At 47.3% G+C, this 14778-nt stretch overlaps 1 protein-coding gene across 1 annotated transcript; it reads right to left on the bottom strand.

The window, feature by feature from the left end:
* Positions 1-498: 498 nt before the first annotated feature.
* LOC125554634 lies at positions 499-5878 on the bottom strand. The gene is made up of 2 exons (XM_048718131.1): positions 5695-5878; positions 499-2076 (listed from the first exon to the last, which is right to left on the bottom strand). The coding sequence occupies exons 1-2, from the start codon at positions 5876-5878 to the stop codon at positions 773-775; spliced, it is 1488 nt and encodes a 495-aa protein (XP_048574088.1). The 3' UTR covers positions 499-772.
* Positions 5879-14778: the final 8900 nt, after the last annotated feature.

Here is a 14778-nt window from a genome sequence, read left to right on the forward strand (position 1 = left end):
TGGGAATATCATAAACTTATACTCCATCCGTACCGAAATATATGTCGCTGGAGAAGTTGAACTATAGTCTTCAACGACATATATTTTTGGTACAGAGGGAGTACAATGGTTCTCTTAATAGAATATGATAGCTTTCACAATAATTTCTGCAAATAGCATTCAGAAAGGTACCACCTGGAAGTATGACAATTGTGAACGATTTGCATAGAAATTTATGTGGCCGAGGATGACAAGTTTAGTTGACAATTCAGTTTTTTGCCATTATTTGCCATGCTTCCAAACTGAATGTACTATCCGTGGGACAATATAAATTCCCAGCAAAAAACATTCGATTTGCCATCCCCTCCCAGCTAACTTGAGGAAACAGCAGAATTTACATAATTAAACATACAGTGGCTGACAAGGTAGACGGAGATTTTGCCATGTAGACGCCAGGGTACGCTTTCAGCGTGCTTTAGATTCTCAAATGGCTCAGAATACACAAATTTAGACCGAATATCACATGAATTTTTCCAAGCAAAACTGAAGAGAGCGACAATCACATTGCAACCAAGTTGCATCCACCCACCTGGAGTGGAGCTCCTGATATTTACATAAATTACTGCTGACATCTCCTGGAGTGGAGTATGAATGAAACTAATTAAGAAATCAATCGAATTAAACATGCCCGAATCTAAAAAGCAATCCATCCATGACCTGACCGTCCGACGAATTCGGACGAATCGAATTTGCAGCTAACTGATACATGGCACGCATGTCATGCGGTGCCCAGCTACCTTTCATATTTACAGACTCGAAGGAGTACTTTGTCATCCGCGTCTGGACTCACCGGCACCTCAGGAGCCATCACCTTCATCTTCTTCTTCTTCTCCCTGATTCTTTCCACGTTCCTGTGGCGGTTAGAGTGCTCGAGGCTGCTGAACTCTGGGCTCGTCGACGGGCGGTACTCCGGGAATAGCTTACCCATCTTGTACCGGATGCCGCATGCATTGCACAGCGTGCCGCTCCCGGCCGGCCCGGTCCGCCATTGCGGCGTGTCCTCCACGCGGCAGTGGGTGCAAATCTTGTCTTCGGTTTTCTTCTGCTGCCGCCTGGCCTGGCGTGGACCACCATTGCGACGGCCTTTCTTGCAGTGGCTGAGCACGTAGTCTTTGTCTTTGTCGTCGTTGGCATTGCTGTCACCGTTACAGTCATAGGCACCAGCCGACATGAGCTGGGGCGGGAGAGCCAAAGACCAGGAGGCGGCGCGCCTGCGGACGCCCCGTCGGTGGTGCGGCTTCCTCGGCAAAGTCCAACGCAGGTCATCATCCTTGGAGGCAGGCTCCCGCGGCGCCTCGGTCCCGCCGGGCGTGGGCGAGAGGCTGCGGGCCCCGGACGCGGTGGACGACGAAGTTGTCGTCGTGCTGCACGACAGCGAGCGCGCTCGCGCCGGCGGCAACCCCTCCGGCTTACTGTCGAACACGTGGAACGCGCTCCTCTTCCGGCCGCCGGGGGCGCCGGTGTCACAGAGAGACAGAGGTCTCCCCTCCGCCAGCGAACCGAGGTCCGCGTCGGCCTTCATGCCCGCCAGCGCGCCCCCGGAGTCTTGGCCGTCGCCGACGCGGCCCCGCGGCGGCGAGCAGCCCAGCCCGAGGCCCTCCAAGAAGCCGTCGTCGAGCATGGACACGCAGCCTATGACCGTGTCTAGCGGGTCGTCCGGCCAGCACAGGCCGCCGTCGGGGCAGAGGTCGAGGTCGGCGTCGGCACCGTCGAGGTCGGCGGGAGGGGCGTCATTGAGGAGGGAGGCGTACGGCGTAGGGCTCCGCATACGGCGGCGGCTAGGGTTCCGTGTCGCCTGGGCGGCTAACGGCAAACGAGTATGAAACGGAGGAGAAACGGAAACGAAACCAAGGCGAAAATATCCCTTTGTAGACTCGGGTCGCCAGACGCTAGAAGCTTCGCCGCGTGAGCCGTGACGCTTCCTCCCCCATTCATCTTGAGCCACGTCACTAGTTGTGCTCCGTTTCGTTTCCTTGTAGATGGGCCTCGTACGTGGGCCGGCCACCTGTTTATGGCCTTCAGGGGTGAGCCCGAGCACTATACGAGGAATTGTGGTGTGACAGACTTTCAATCATTCATTGTAGTGTTTTAATGCTTTGATTTGCAAGCTGGGATAATCTTTTCTAAATGCTTATCGGTGCAGCTGCATGATCTGGCCGCAGCTAGCGCACCATGTCTCGTATAGCAAGCATTTAATGTAGGGGAGAGGAAACAACACACGGTCTATAAGCTGTCAATAATACTAGATAGAATGGTGCGCTCCGCCGCGCCCAACTATAGCCGCACCTATCACATGTGATTTTAGGTGTGTTTGGGTCAAGCGGCATCAATGACAAATGCCAATACACATGCTCAATAAATCAGTACATTACCGGTAATACGTAATACGGTGGGAAAAAACCTAGCGGGGTACATTCAAGACGGAAAAGAACTGCCGAGCATATCCGCTTCACAACCACCACCGAACACACATGACTCGCGAAGGCAATGTGAGCCACACGCCGTGATGGAGGGCATCGTCCAGTCGTCTGATCAGAAGTCTATTCAAAACATGAGCAGAGGCGGTGAGGCAGTCAAGCACGTGCGTAGTGGGCCACAACTCCCATCACGTTTAGCACAACGACAACAAGCAGACATCAGTGCATCGGTAACAAGACAAAGTCGACTACCTAGAGAAAGACGTCGTAACATGGAGTCGCTGGAGGAGCATGACAAGCAAGTAGCACAAGACCTCAGAAGGAAGCCTAGAGGTGAAAACGAGTTATACTCACGCAGAAGGAAAAAGTCTTCGCCCTTAAAGATTTGCATGATTTTTTATAATGATGTTTTTGTAAGGGCGCTTTATGATTTACAAAAACATACTCATATTTGTTTTAAATCATCTTTTTGAGAAAAACATCAACAACAACAACATCCGTAGGTACTTGTTTCGGTGTTATAGTTTTGGTTGGTGTGAGTATTTTTCTCTATAAAAAAGATAACTTTTAGGGGTATAAAAAAGGATAACTACATTGTGATTTTTTATTTTATTTTTTGCATCTAACTACATTGAGATAAGAAAGGGAGAAAGAATAGTGGTTGGGCCTACTTGTGCCTGACATGTCCACCCCATTGGCCAAAATGGCACAACCCAGCGTGAGGTAGCAATTTTTTTAGCAAAACCAGCGTGAGGTAGCCATATGAATGCACTGATCTTGAGCAGGGCCCACTTATCTTTTCTTTTAGAAAATCACTAATCAACTGGTGTGCAGGCCCACACACTAGTGACACCAATTGGCAGATGGCCTCTTCGTGCTTCTAACGAGCAGGGCATAAACATGGAAGAGATGTGTGGTTGCATCCCCTCTCGTTAGGGTTTTGGCTCTCCTCTCGGCGGCGGCGACTGGCTCCCCGTAGAGATCTGATCTCCCCTCCCGCTCCCTCGTTGCCGGTGACTGCGGGGTCTCGAAGACCTCGGCGGGGTTCCGGCTTGGGGATTAGATTGGGACCATACCGCCCACGGAAGAAACAACCTCGGGCTAGAGAACTCATGGTGACTGCTAAGATGACTTCGGGATCGGCCTCATCCGACCTCGAAGCAATGATGGCTAAACTAGGTTTGACAAAAGATGATCTGCAGGATGTGGTGATCGAAGACACTGAACTTCCAGAGGAGGCTACGCGATGGATGGCGATTGTGAGGGTGCACACGGATAAACCCTACAGCCAATACTGGTTTTATAAAACCATGAGGGTTGCCTGGGACCTGGCAAAGGAAGTGAAGATCCGACCGCTCGAAGACAATCTGTATACACTGCAGTTCTCGTGCCTAGGAGACTGGGAACGAGTGATGGAAGAGGGCCCATGGAACTTCAAGGGAAAGGCTGTAGTGCTGGCACCGTATGATGGGTTCACGAAACCCTCATTGATAGAACTCAAGAAGATAGAAATATGGGTTCAGATCCATGACCTACCCGATGGATTTTTCTCCAAAATCAAAGCTCTTTCAGCAACTATAGGAGATTTTATCTTTGCAGAACCGAAGTCTCAAGATTTCGAAGGCAACTTTGCGCGTGTCCGTGTCAGGATCGACGTGACCAAACCCCTCAGAAACGTCGTCTCGCTGGTTGTGAAGAAGAAAGATGGGATCCATAGAGAGATCTTCAGGGTGAAATACGAAAGACTGCCTGATTGGTGCTCCGTGTGTGGAAACCTAGGTCACCTTTTTAAGGAGTGTGGGGATGGTGTTCATCCTCCATCGCCTATGGTTTTCAGAGACCTTAGAGCATCTTGGTTCAGAGGCCCGGGCAGGGGCCAGGAGAAGGAAGTGGCAACAAAGCACTAGTAGAAAACAGGGCTTTGGTCCAGGCCGGGTCAGCCCATTAGTCCCGGTTCAGTCTAGAACCAGGACCAATGTGGGCATTGGTCCCGGTTCGTGAGCCCAGGGGGCCGGTCGGGCCACGTGGGCCATTGGTCCCAGTTCATCTGGACCTTTTGGTCCCGGTTGGTGGGATGAACTGGGACCAATGGGCCTCGCTCCTGGCCCACCACCATTGGTCCCGGTTGGTGGCTTGAACCGGGACCAAAGGAAATAAATAATGCAAAAAACAAATAAAAAAACAGGAAAAAACTATTTTTATAGTAAAGTTAATCACAAAATAAAATAAATAAAGCAACAAAGAAAACAAAAAAAACTAAAAAAGTGTTTTCAAATTTGAAAATAATGGCACTAACAGAAAGTTTATAATTTTTGTAAAACTAATGGCACTAACAGAAAGTTTATAATTTTGCTAACCTAAAAGCAAACAGAATTAAAAATTAAAGCAAAAAACAAAATAAAATAAATAATGCAAAAAACAAATAAAAAAAACAGGAAAAAACTATTATTATAGTAAAGTTAATCACAAAATAAAATAAATAAAGCAACAAAGAAAACAAAAAAACTAAAAAAATATTTTCAAATTTGAAAACTAATGGCATTAACAAAAAGTTTATAATTTTTCTAAAACTAAAAGCATAAAGAATTAAAAAATAAAGCAAAAAACAAAATAAAATAAATAAAGCAACAAAAAAACAAAAAAAATGCCACCTACTGGGCCACCACGGCCTGAATACGACTAGAAACCCTACGATGGGCCAGGATTCAGGCCCGCAGCGGGCCCAGTAGTCCCACAGGCATTGCAGTGACAGATTAGGCCTGAAAGCCTGCAGTTGAGAGGAGCTCGGGAGGGTGGGTGCAGCAGCGCTTATAAACCACTCCCGAGCCCTCTCAACTAGCGAGGTGGGACTAAACTTTTGGGCGCGGGCCAGCACAAGGCCATTGGTCCCGGTTGGTGGCACCAACCAGGACTAAAGGGGGCATTGGTCACGGTTCGTGGCACCAACCGGGACCAAAGGCCGCCGCTTCGCGCCCTTTGGGCTGCTGAAAATTGGCATTTGGTCCTGGTTGGTGGCACCAACCGGGACCAAAGGGGGGCATTGGTCACGGTTCGTGCCACGAACCGGGACCATTGCTCTGGGTATATAAGGTAGCACTTGTGAAAATTTCGCCAACCGCTCCCATTCGCCCCGACGCCCCCAGGCCGTTCATTGTCGTCGTCACCGCCCCGAGCCCGTCGTCGCCCACTCCCCGTCGCCGTCGCCCCGCGCCGCCGCAGGCCTTGTCCCCGTTGCTGCTTGCGCCGTCGCCGGCCTCCTCCTCGTCACTGCATGTGCCATCTCCGGCCCCCTCCCCGTCGCCCCGCGCCGCGTCGCCGGCCTCCCCCGGCGCCGTCGCCGGCCTCCTCCCCGTCCCCGGCCTCCTCCCCGTCGCGCCCCCAGTGAGCTCCCCCTTCCCATCGATCCCTGTCGCTCTGACCATCGCCGCTGAGAGGCTCATATGTATGGCTATGTATGTATGTATGTATGTATGTATGTATGGCTATGTATGTATGTATATGCTCATATGTATGTATGTATGTATGTATGTATGTATATGCTCTCTGTATATGGATTTGACTATGTATATGCTCTCTGTATATGCTCATATGTATGTATGTTCATATAGCATTTTTTCTATATATGAATTATTATTTTGTTCATGGATATATGCTAAAGAAAACGAGGGGGTGATAGATGATGATGAGGGGTCGAGAGTGGGACGAGAGGTCGAGAGGTGTCGAGGGGAGAAAAAAAATGTTATCAGGGACGAGGGTCGTCGAGGGGTCGAGAGAACTAAATAAGAAGAAGAGGAGAGGAAGAAGAGGAGAAATAAATAAGAAGAAGAAAAAAGAAGAAAAAGAAGAGGAGAAGAAGAAAGGAATAGTGGAGAAGAAGAGAAAATAGAATATATTCTATTTTCTCTTCTTCTCCACTATTCCTTTCTTCTTCTCCTCTTCTTCTTCTTCTTTTTTTTCTTCGATCTTCCCCTCTAGCTATTCCTTTCTTCTTCTCCTCTTTCTTCTTCTTCTTCTTCTTCTTAATTTTTATCGGGAACGAGGGTGTCGAGGATCACCGAGGGGTCGAGGGTCGGGAACTAGGGTAGAGGGTCGAGGGTCGTTAAGGGGTCAAGGGTCCAGGGTTTCAGGGTCGAGGGTTCGAGGGTTCTATAGGGTCGAGGGTCGAGGGTTCCAGGGTCGTCTAGGGGTCGAGGGTTCCAGGGTCGTCGAGGGTTCGAGTGGTCGAGGATCGCCAAGGGGTCGAGAGAGGTTTCCTAGTGTCAAAGTATTGAAGAAATCCATGGCTTCATCATTAGCCGGAAGTAACCAGGGCATGACGAAGTCCTCCAAAATTATTTTGGAATGGTGTCCCGGATAGGATAATTTGCCTTCTTGTATGAATTTCAGCAAAGGCCTTCCAAATAACGATATTTGGAAGGTTCTTGCTGAACTTTGTACCAAAAAGCGAATTATGCTATCTAGGACTCCGTTCCAAAATAACTTTGGAGAGCTTCGTACCATCATGCACGTGTTACTTTCGCCTAATGATGAAGACATGGTTTTGTTGAATCCTTTGACACTAGGCAACCTCCCGACCCCTCGGCGATGCTCTCGAACATGAGAGGAAGAAGAGGATAAAAAAAGAAGAGGAAGAAGAAAAAAAAGAGGAGAAGAAAGAATAGATTCTCCTCTATTCTTTCTTCTCCTCTTTTTTTTCTTCTTCTTCCTCTTTTTTTTATCGGGAAAGGGTCGTCGAGGGACATAGATGTAGTGTCGTCGTTGTCGATATATACCCCCTCCCGATAGCTTACTATGATTAGGTAGCTAGTTCTACGTTTGGCACTAATATATCCATCTGTCATGTTTAGTTGGAATTTAGACACCTGAAAGTAAGTACTATAGTAGCATGTTCCGCGCATCTCCTAGTGATTCAAGCGCTAGTTTCATCAATACCATTTAGCATTCTTGCTTATCAGTTTGATTGACCTCTATTTCTTGTAAAGTGGTTGTGGCAGGAAAAAGGGAATGATTTCTGTGGATACTACGTCTGCGAGTCCATCCGCCACACGACCTGTGAGCGGGGCGGGTACTCTGACGAACAATATGAAGTACGTAAATAACAACATTCACAATTTTATTTTATTACCATCATTTGTATTGAGTTTCATTCATTCATATATATATGTATTGACCCCCTTCTTCAAATTAGATGTTTCGGAAGCGGGATGAACTCCTAGCACCAGCTCGCATGCGAGAAATTCAAGAGGAATTGGCGGCATTCTTTCTTGACCAAGTGATCGCTGAAGACGGAGAATACTATGTGGACCATGAGTCCGTATGATTATATTTGTAAGAGATAATTATTGTATATATGTAGCCGGTAGTGTCGGATAGATATACGAGAACTTGTTGTTCGACCAATCTCTCGGAGAAGGAGAGGTGGTCGATATCACTTCTCTCTGTATGCATATATGTTCATGACGATCTTCTGTTTCCTTCGTTTGCTTACTAGCTAACTAGCGTGTCTAGTCCTCTCTATACGTATGTATAGTATGTAGCATCGACCAAGCACGAACGTAAGAGAGGACACTTCTCTCTATTAATTATAGCTAGCTAACACAATATATGAAACACCTAAATTAACCCCCCAAAACCCCCAAACCCCCCCCCTTCAAAAAAAAAACAAAAACCCCAGCCACAGAAATGCTGACGCGTGGATGCCTATTGCTCCCGGTTGGTGCCACCAACCGGGACCAAAGGGTCTCCTGCCTGGGCTCTGCGCACTGCCCACGTGGAGGCCCATCAATCCCGGTTCTGGATTGAACCGGGACTAAAGGTACAGGGCATTAGTACCGACACTTTAGTCCCGGTTCAGGAACCGGGACTAAAGGCCCTTACGAACCGGGACTATAGGCCCTTTTTCTACCAGTGGAGGAGGAAGAGGTAGGGGCCGGTCGGGCAGAGGCCGTGGCCGTGGAACTTTCCAACAAAACCCATTCGAGGTGGCAGCTCACGAGGAATCAGAATATGATGTAACCATGGAAGATGGAGAGAGAAACAAGAAGAGGGGCATGCCTACAGTTGCCGATCCTATTGCATCCCAGATCAACCCATCGTCTTCCATGAAATCAAACTTACCACTGCTGATGCCTCCATCACAGACTCCGGTGAGTCCCCCACCGAAGCAGGAACCTAAGAGGAACAAGCCGAGTCCATCAGTTCTTGAAATAGTCCAGGCCAAGAACACAGAAGCTAACAAAACCACTGATGCGCGTGTGGCGGGCTCCCATGGAGGGGCTCGCCTAGCGCAATGAGTCTCCTATGCTGGAACTGTCACGGGGCTGGCAAACCCACGACAGTTCGTGAACTTCGTGATCTCACGAGGCAACTTGCCCCCTCTGTTGTATGCATTGTTGAAACTCAGATAGAGGGCTCTCGAGTAGAGAATATGGTATGAACTTTATCTTTTAATAAAAGCTTTCCTGTAAGTAGCTCCGGTAGGAGTAGAGGGCTAGGGATTTTTTGGAATGAGGAAATAAAACTTGAGGTTATTGGTTACTCTGAGTACCACATAGACATGACAATTGATGAGCTTGTTGACACAAAAATCAGGGTCACTTTTGTTTATGGAGAAGCACAAGCTAATGAACGCCACAAGACATGGGACATGATGAGAGGGATCGTTGGATCAAACAATCTGCCGTGGGTAGTAATGGGAGATTTTAATGAGGTATTATATGCTCATGAACATGATGGTGTGGGGAACCGTAGCCAAGCACAAATGGACGCATTTAGGGATGCGCTGGACATGTGTGGTTTGACGGATATTGGCTTCATTGGGAGGAATTGTACCTTTGAGAAAAAAGTGACGGGCGGAACGTATACTAAGGTGCGACTTGACAGATGTGTGGCCAACACAGCCTGGTGCTTGGCTTTTCCTGATACAATAACTGAGCACAAGGAGGCAGCTTCATCATATCACGTACCAATCTTCCTCAAGCTCAAAGACATGCATGCATGCAAGCGGGCCCCACGGAGATTTAAATATGAGATTTGCTGGGAGCGTGATCCAGCGCTAGCAGGCGTGGTTGGGAATGGTTGGACACGGAGTTCGAGTGATTCTGTAGTGGAGATGCGGGACAAGCTGAACGACCTAGCAGGTGACCTATCACATTGGGATCGCGTCCATTTTGGCAACGTCCGACTGCAGATTCGCCAGCTGCAAGGACAACTACAGGAGATGGGCAATTCACGAGGAAGATCTGGTCCATCATTAGCAGAGCTAAAAATCATTGATCACCTGGTGGAGTTATATCACCGTGAGGAAATCCTTTGGAGGTAGAGGGTGAGGATTGAATGGCTAATGCATGGTGACAAAAACACTTACTTTTTTCACCTACGTGCGAGTTGCCGCAGAAGGAAAAATCAAATAAAATCCCTACAACGCCAAGACGGACAACTGACCGGGGACAAAGAAGAGATGGAGACAATGTCAACGGACTTCTATAAAGAGCTGTACACATCCCAAGGGGGCAATGAGATGAAGCGGGTTCTTGAGACCGTTCCAAGAAAGGTGACCATGGTGATGAACAAAATTTTGAACGCTCCATATAGCACAAAGGAGGTCAAGATAGCTCTTTTTCAAATGTTTCCTACCAAGGCTCCCGGTCCAGATGGGTTCCCGACACACTTCTTTCAGCGGCATTGGGACGTATGTGGCGAGGATGTTACCAGTGTGGTTTTGAATGTATTAATGAGACAGTTTTAGTGCTGATCCCCGAAGGTAAAAAACCCCACCCTTCTGTCCCAATTTCGTCCAATTAGCCTATGTAATGTACTCTACAAAATTGCATCAAAGGTTATTTCCAATCGGCTCAAGCTGGTTTTACCTGACATTATCTCTAAGGAACAATCATCCTTTGTGCTTGGCAGAATGATCAGTGACAACATCATCACGGCATATGAATGCCTACATTTCATGAAGCGAAATAGGGCGGAAAAAAATCAGTCTTGTGCTCTTAAGCTTGATATGATGAAGGCCTATGACAGAGTAGAATGTCCCTATCTGAAGGCAATGATGTTAAAGTTGGGCTTTACAGAAAACTGGGTAAGTATTGTCATGAGCTTGGTTACCACAGTTAATTTCTCTGTTATGTTTAATGGCCAGAAACTAGATATGTTTAAACCTTCACGAGGAGTCAGACAGGGGGACCCAATATCCCCGTACTTGTTCTTGATAGCAGCAGAGGGCCTGTCGTGCCTGTTAAAATCGAAAAGTGAGTCATCCAATCTGGAGGGGGTGAAGGTGTCACCTTTGGCGCCACCGGTAAACCATCTCTTATTCGCTGATGACAGCCTGCTGTTCTTCAAGGCAAATAGTATCGGAGCTACTGAGGTAAACCAGGTACTGGATATCTATTGTCAAGCAACTGGCCAGAGAATCAACCATGCCAAATCATCTATTTTCTTTAGCAAAGGGGGTGCCAGAGAACATACGTGAAGAAGTCAAGGAACTTCTTAATGTAACCACTGAAACACTGAATGAAAAATACCTTGGTATGCCATCCGATATAGGAAGCAATAAAAAGGGTGCGTTCAAGTATTTAAAGGACAGACTGTGGAGCAAAGTCCAAGGCTGGATAGAGAACACAATGTCTTCAGTAGGTAAAGAGGTGCTGGTTAAATTAGTTGCTCAGGCAGTACCTGTTTATTCTATGTCCTGCTTCAAGCTACCACGGGGTTTATGTGAACATCTAAATAAGCTTATCAGGAAATTTTGGTGGGGAAGTAAGGATGGAAAACGGAAGCCACACTGGGTTTCTTGGAAAGACATGACCCAACCGAAATGAATGGGCGGTTTGGGCTTTAAGGATTTTGAGCTGTTTAACCTAGCAATGCTAGCTTGGCAGGCATGGCGACTTCTGCAAAATCCTAACAGCTTATGTGCGCGTCTGCTTAGAAGCATATATTATCCAAATGGCTCAATTCTGGACGCCCCCTTGGTAGCAATCCTAGTCAGATATGGAGAGCGATCTGCGAGGGAAGGGACATGCTACAACAAGGTCTGATTTGCCGCATTGGCAATGGAGCTGGGACGGCTATATGGGCCGATAATTGGTTGCCGAGGCCAGAGATGATGAAGCCCTACGACTGTAAGTGTAATAACCCGCCTGCTCTTGTTTCAGAACTCATTGATGTTACGTCCGTGTCATGGAATATACAGAGGGTGTGGGCTTGCTTTTGGCCAATGGATGCTGCAGTTATATTGGGCATCCCCATATGTACGAGCAACGTAGAAGACTTTTGGGGCTGGGCTCATGAAAAGAATGGAGTTTTCTCCGTAAAGTCAGCATACCGAATGCTTGTCAGCACACGGCAACAGCAAGAGGCATGGTTAGAGAACCGGGCAGGCCCGTCTAGCTTGGTCAGAGAGGAAGGAGATTGGAAGAAGTTGTGGAAAACCCAAGTACCCGGAAAAATCAGAATGTTCCTATGGAGGCTGTCAAAACAATCAATACAAACAAATGATGTTCGGGCACACAAGCACATGGCAAGTTCGAGCGCATGCAATATGTGTGGATCACCTGATTCATGGAGGCATTCCCTATTGGAGTGTACGATGTCAACATGTACGTGGGTCCTAGTAGATGAGGAGCTGGCACAAACTATGGCAACAATCACAGAGCCGGACGCAAAACAGTGGTCGTTTTCCCTCATGAGCTCATTATCACATGCCATGTTTGTGAAGCTGGCAGTCACTCTCTGGGCGCTATGGGCTTCACGGAGAAAGGCCATCCACGAGGGTATATTTCAAAGCCCGCAGACTATCCATGGATTTATCAGCAGATACATTGAGGAGCTGAATATGCTGATAGAACCCACACGCACACTGAACCATCGGACGAGTTCCTCGAATACCATAGGTCAGGGACAGAAGGCGCCACCGGTGGGATACGTAAAAATACATGTTGATGCTGCTTGTCGCAAGGGAGTTGGAGGCACAGCGGCAGCGGTGTGCAGGGACGCAAACGGGCTGTACCTGGGAAGCTCGGTGCTAGTAATCGGGGGAGTGGATGATCCGGCAAGTTTGGAAACTATAGCATGTAGGGAAGCACTTGCGTTGGCACAAGACCTAAACCTGCATCACTTATTGATCGCTTCAGACTCAAAGGGGGTGGTCGGTGCAATCAACATGGGAGCCAGAGGAGAAAACAGTGCAATCAGAAGTGAGATTAATACTTTAGCTTCTTCTTTTACGTGTAATTTTTCTTTTGAGGGTCGTGCTGTAAACACTGAGGCACACAGTCTAGCCAAGTTCGCTCTCTTGCTGGGGTTGGGCCGCCATGTTTGGTTAGACCAGCCCCACGATGTGAGATGTATCCCACTCTCTGTGGAGTTTTCTCAATAAAACTTGGTTTAATGCTAAAAAAATCTTGTTTCATTTTGCAAATCTTAAAAAACTATTTTTTTTGAAAGGAAAGTCGAAATTGATATCCGGTTTTGCACTTAGGTTTCTCGCCACAAGCTCTTTAAAACTAGAGCCATTTGTATATGTTTCGATAATTATTTTCCTAAGCAACTTTGGTACTATAGAAAGCAACTTTATTTGTTTTTAGTGTTGCATGTAGAAACTTCTATTTGGTTACCTATCATGGCTGTCAATTAGCTAAATGACCTCCTAAGTTGTCCATCATGACTGTCAAAATTGCAATTGCTAAGTTTCCTACTACGACTAGTGAGTATCCAAAAAATATATGATGCGGAGCATCCCAAGGTCATCCCCATGGAACTACCTACGTCCCCTACGACACCACTTGGACCAATGACAAGAGCCCGAGCAAAGGATATTGAGGATAAGGTGAACTCGCTCCTCTCCGAACTAGCACTTTCTATACATGAGACATGGCTACCACCTCAAGCGGAAACACTATGTGTAATCAGGTACTTGCACTAGTAGAAAACGGGGCTTTGGTTGGAGCTTTCCAAGCTCATTAGTCCCGGTTTAGTCAAGAACCGAGACCCATGGGGGGCTTACGTCCTGGTTCGTGCACCCAGGGGCCCGGCCGGGCCTCGGCAGGCATTTGTCCCGGTTTATGTGGACCCATTTGTCCCGGTTCTAGGCGCGAACGGGGACCAATGGGCCTCTCTCCTGGCCCACATCCATTGGTCCCGGTTTGTGCCTAGAACCGGGACAGAAGGGGGGCCTTTAGTCCCGGTTCCAGCCACGAACCGGGACCAACGAGGTGGCTATATATACCCCTCGCCTGCGAGCATAGCACTCCACACTGCTCTGTGTTTTCTGGACGGCGAGGGGAGAGCTTTGTGGTGCTCTAGCTCACCTCCTATCCACATGAGGTGTTCGATGAAATGCCCGAGCCACACTAGTTAAGCTTTCTCCTCTCGAAGCTCAACCTCCAAGCTCCATTTTCCATGAGATTTGTCTAGGTTTAGCGGTTCGTCCCGTCCTGTCCCCATCTTCACCGCCGTCGATCGCCCGCGCCGATCTCGTCACCTGCACCACCGTGGTGAGCCTCTTGTTATTATCTTCTTCTGAAAGAAAAAAATTCTTACTTTAGATAGATACTTGTCTAATTTTCTTACTTTTATTATTGCTTGTTATTACATAGTACGATGGTTTTGGTATCCGCCCCCGTCGGCCCTCGTCCTGGCTATGATTTGGATGTGGTATATATTATCTTTTATAAATGTTTGGTTCATTTATTGTTTATGATAATTATGAAGGAAATATGCCCTAGAGGCAATAATAATGTTATTATTTATTTCCTTATTTCATGATAAATTTTGATCATTCATGCTAGAATTGTATTAACCAGAAACATAATACATGTGTGAATACATAGACAAAAAGAGTGTCACTAGTATGCCTCTACTTGACTAGCTCGTTGATCAAAGATGGTTATGTTTCCTAACCATAGACATGAGTTGTCATTTGATAAACAGGATCACATCATTAGGAGAATGATGTGATTGACTTGACCCATTCCGTTATCTTAGCACTTGATCGTTTTAGTATACTGCTATTGCTTTCTTCATGAGTTATACATGTTCTATGACTATGAGATTATGCAACTCCCGATTACCGGAGGAACACTTTGTGTGCTACCAAACATCACAACGTAACTGGGTGATTATAAAGGTGCTCTACAGGTGTCTCCGATGGTACTTGTTGAGTTGGCATAGATCGAGATTATGATTTGTCACTCCTATTGTTGGAGAGGTATCTCTGGGCCCTCTCAATAATGCACATCACTATAAGCCTTGCAAGCAATGCAACTAATGATTTAGTTAAGGGATGATGCATTAAGGAAACGAGTAAAGAGAC

This window comes from Triticum urartu, chromosome 4 (genome assembly GCF_003073215.2).
Source record: "Triticum urartu cultivar G1812 chromosome 4, Tu2.1, whole genome shotgun sequence".
NCBI lineage: Eukaryota > Viridiplantae > Streptophyta > Magnoliopsida > Poales > Poaceae > Triticum > Triticum urartu.

What these genes read in the sequence shown, in the direction of transcription:
- LOC125554634 (XM_048718131.1), bottom strand. Translation starts at nt 5,878, where the DNA reads ATGGTCAGAGCGACAGGGATCGATGGGAAGGGGGAGCTCACTGGGGGC. An exon ending in GGAGGCCGGCGACGGCGCAA is followed by an intron (nt 2,077 to 5,694) that starts GCAGCAACGGGG and finishes TTCCTCGTATAG; the next exon opens with TGCTCGGGCTCACCCCTGAA.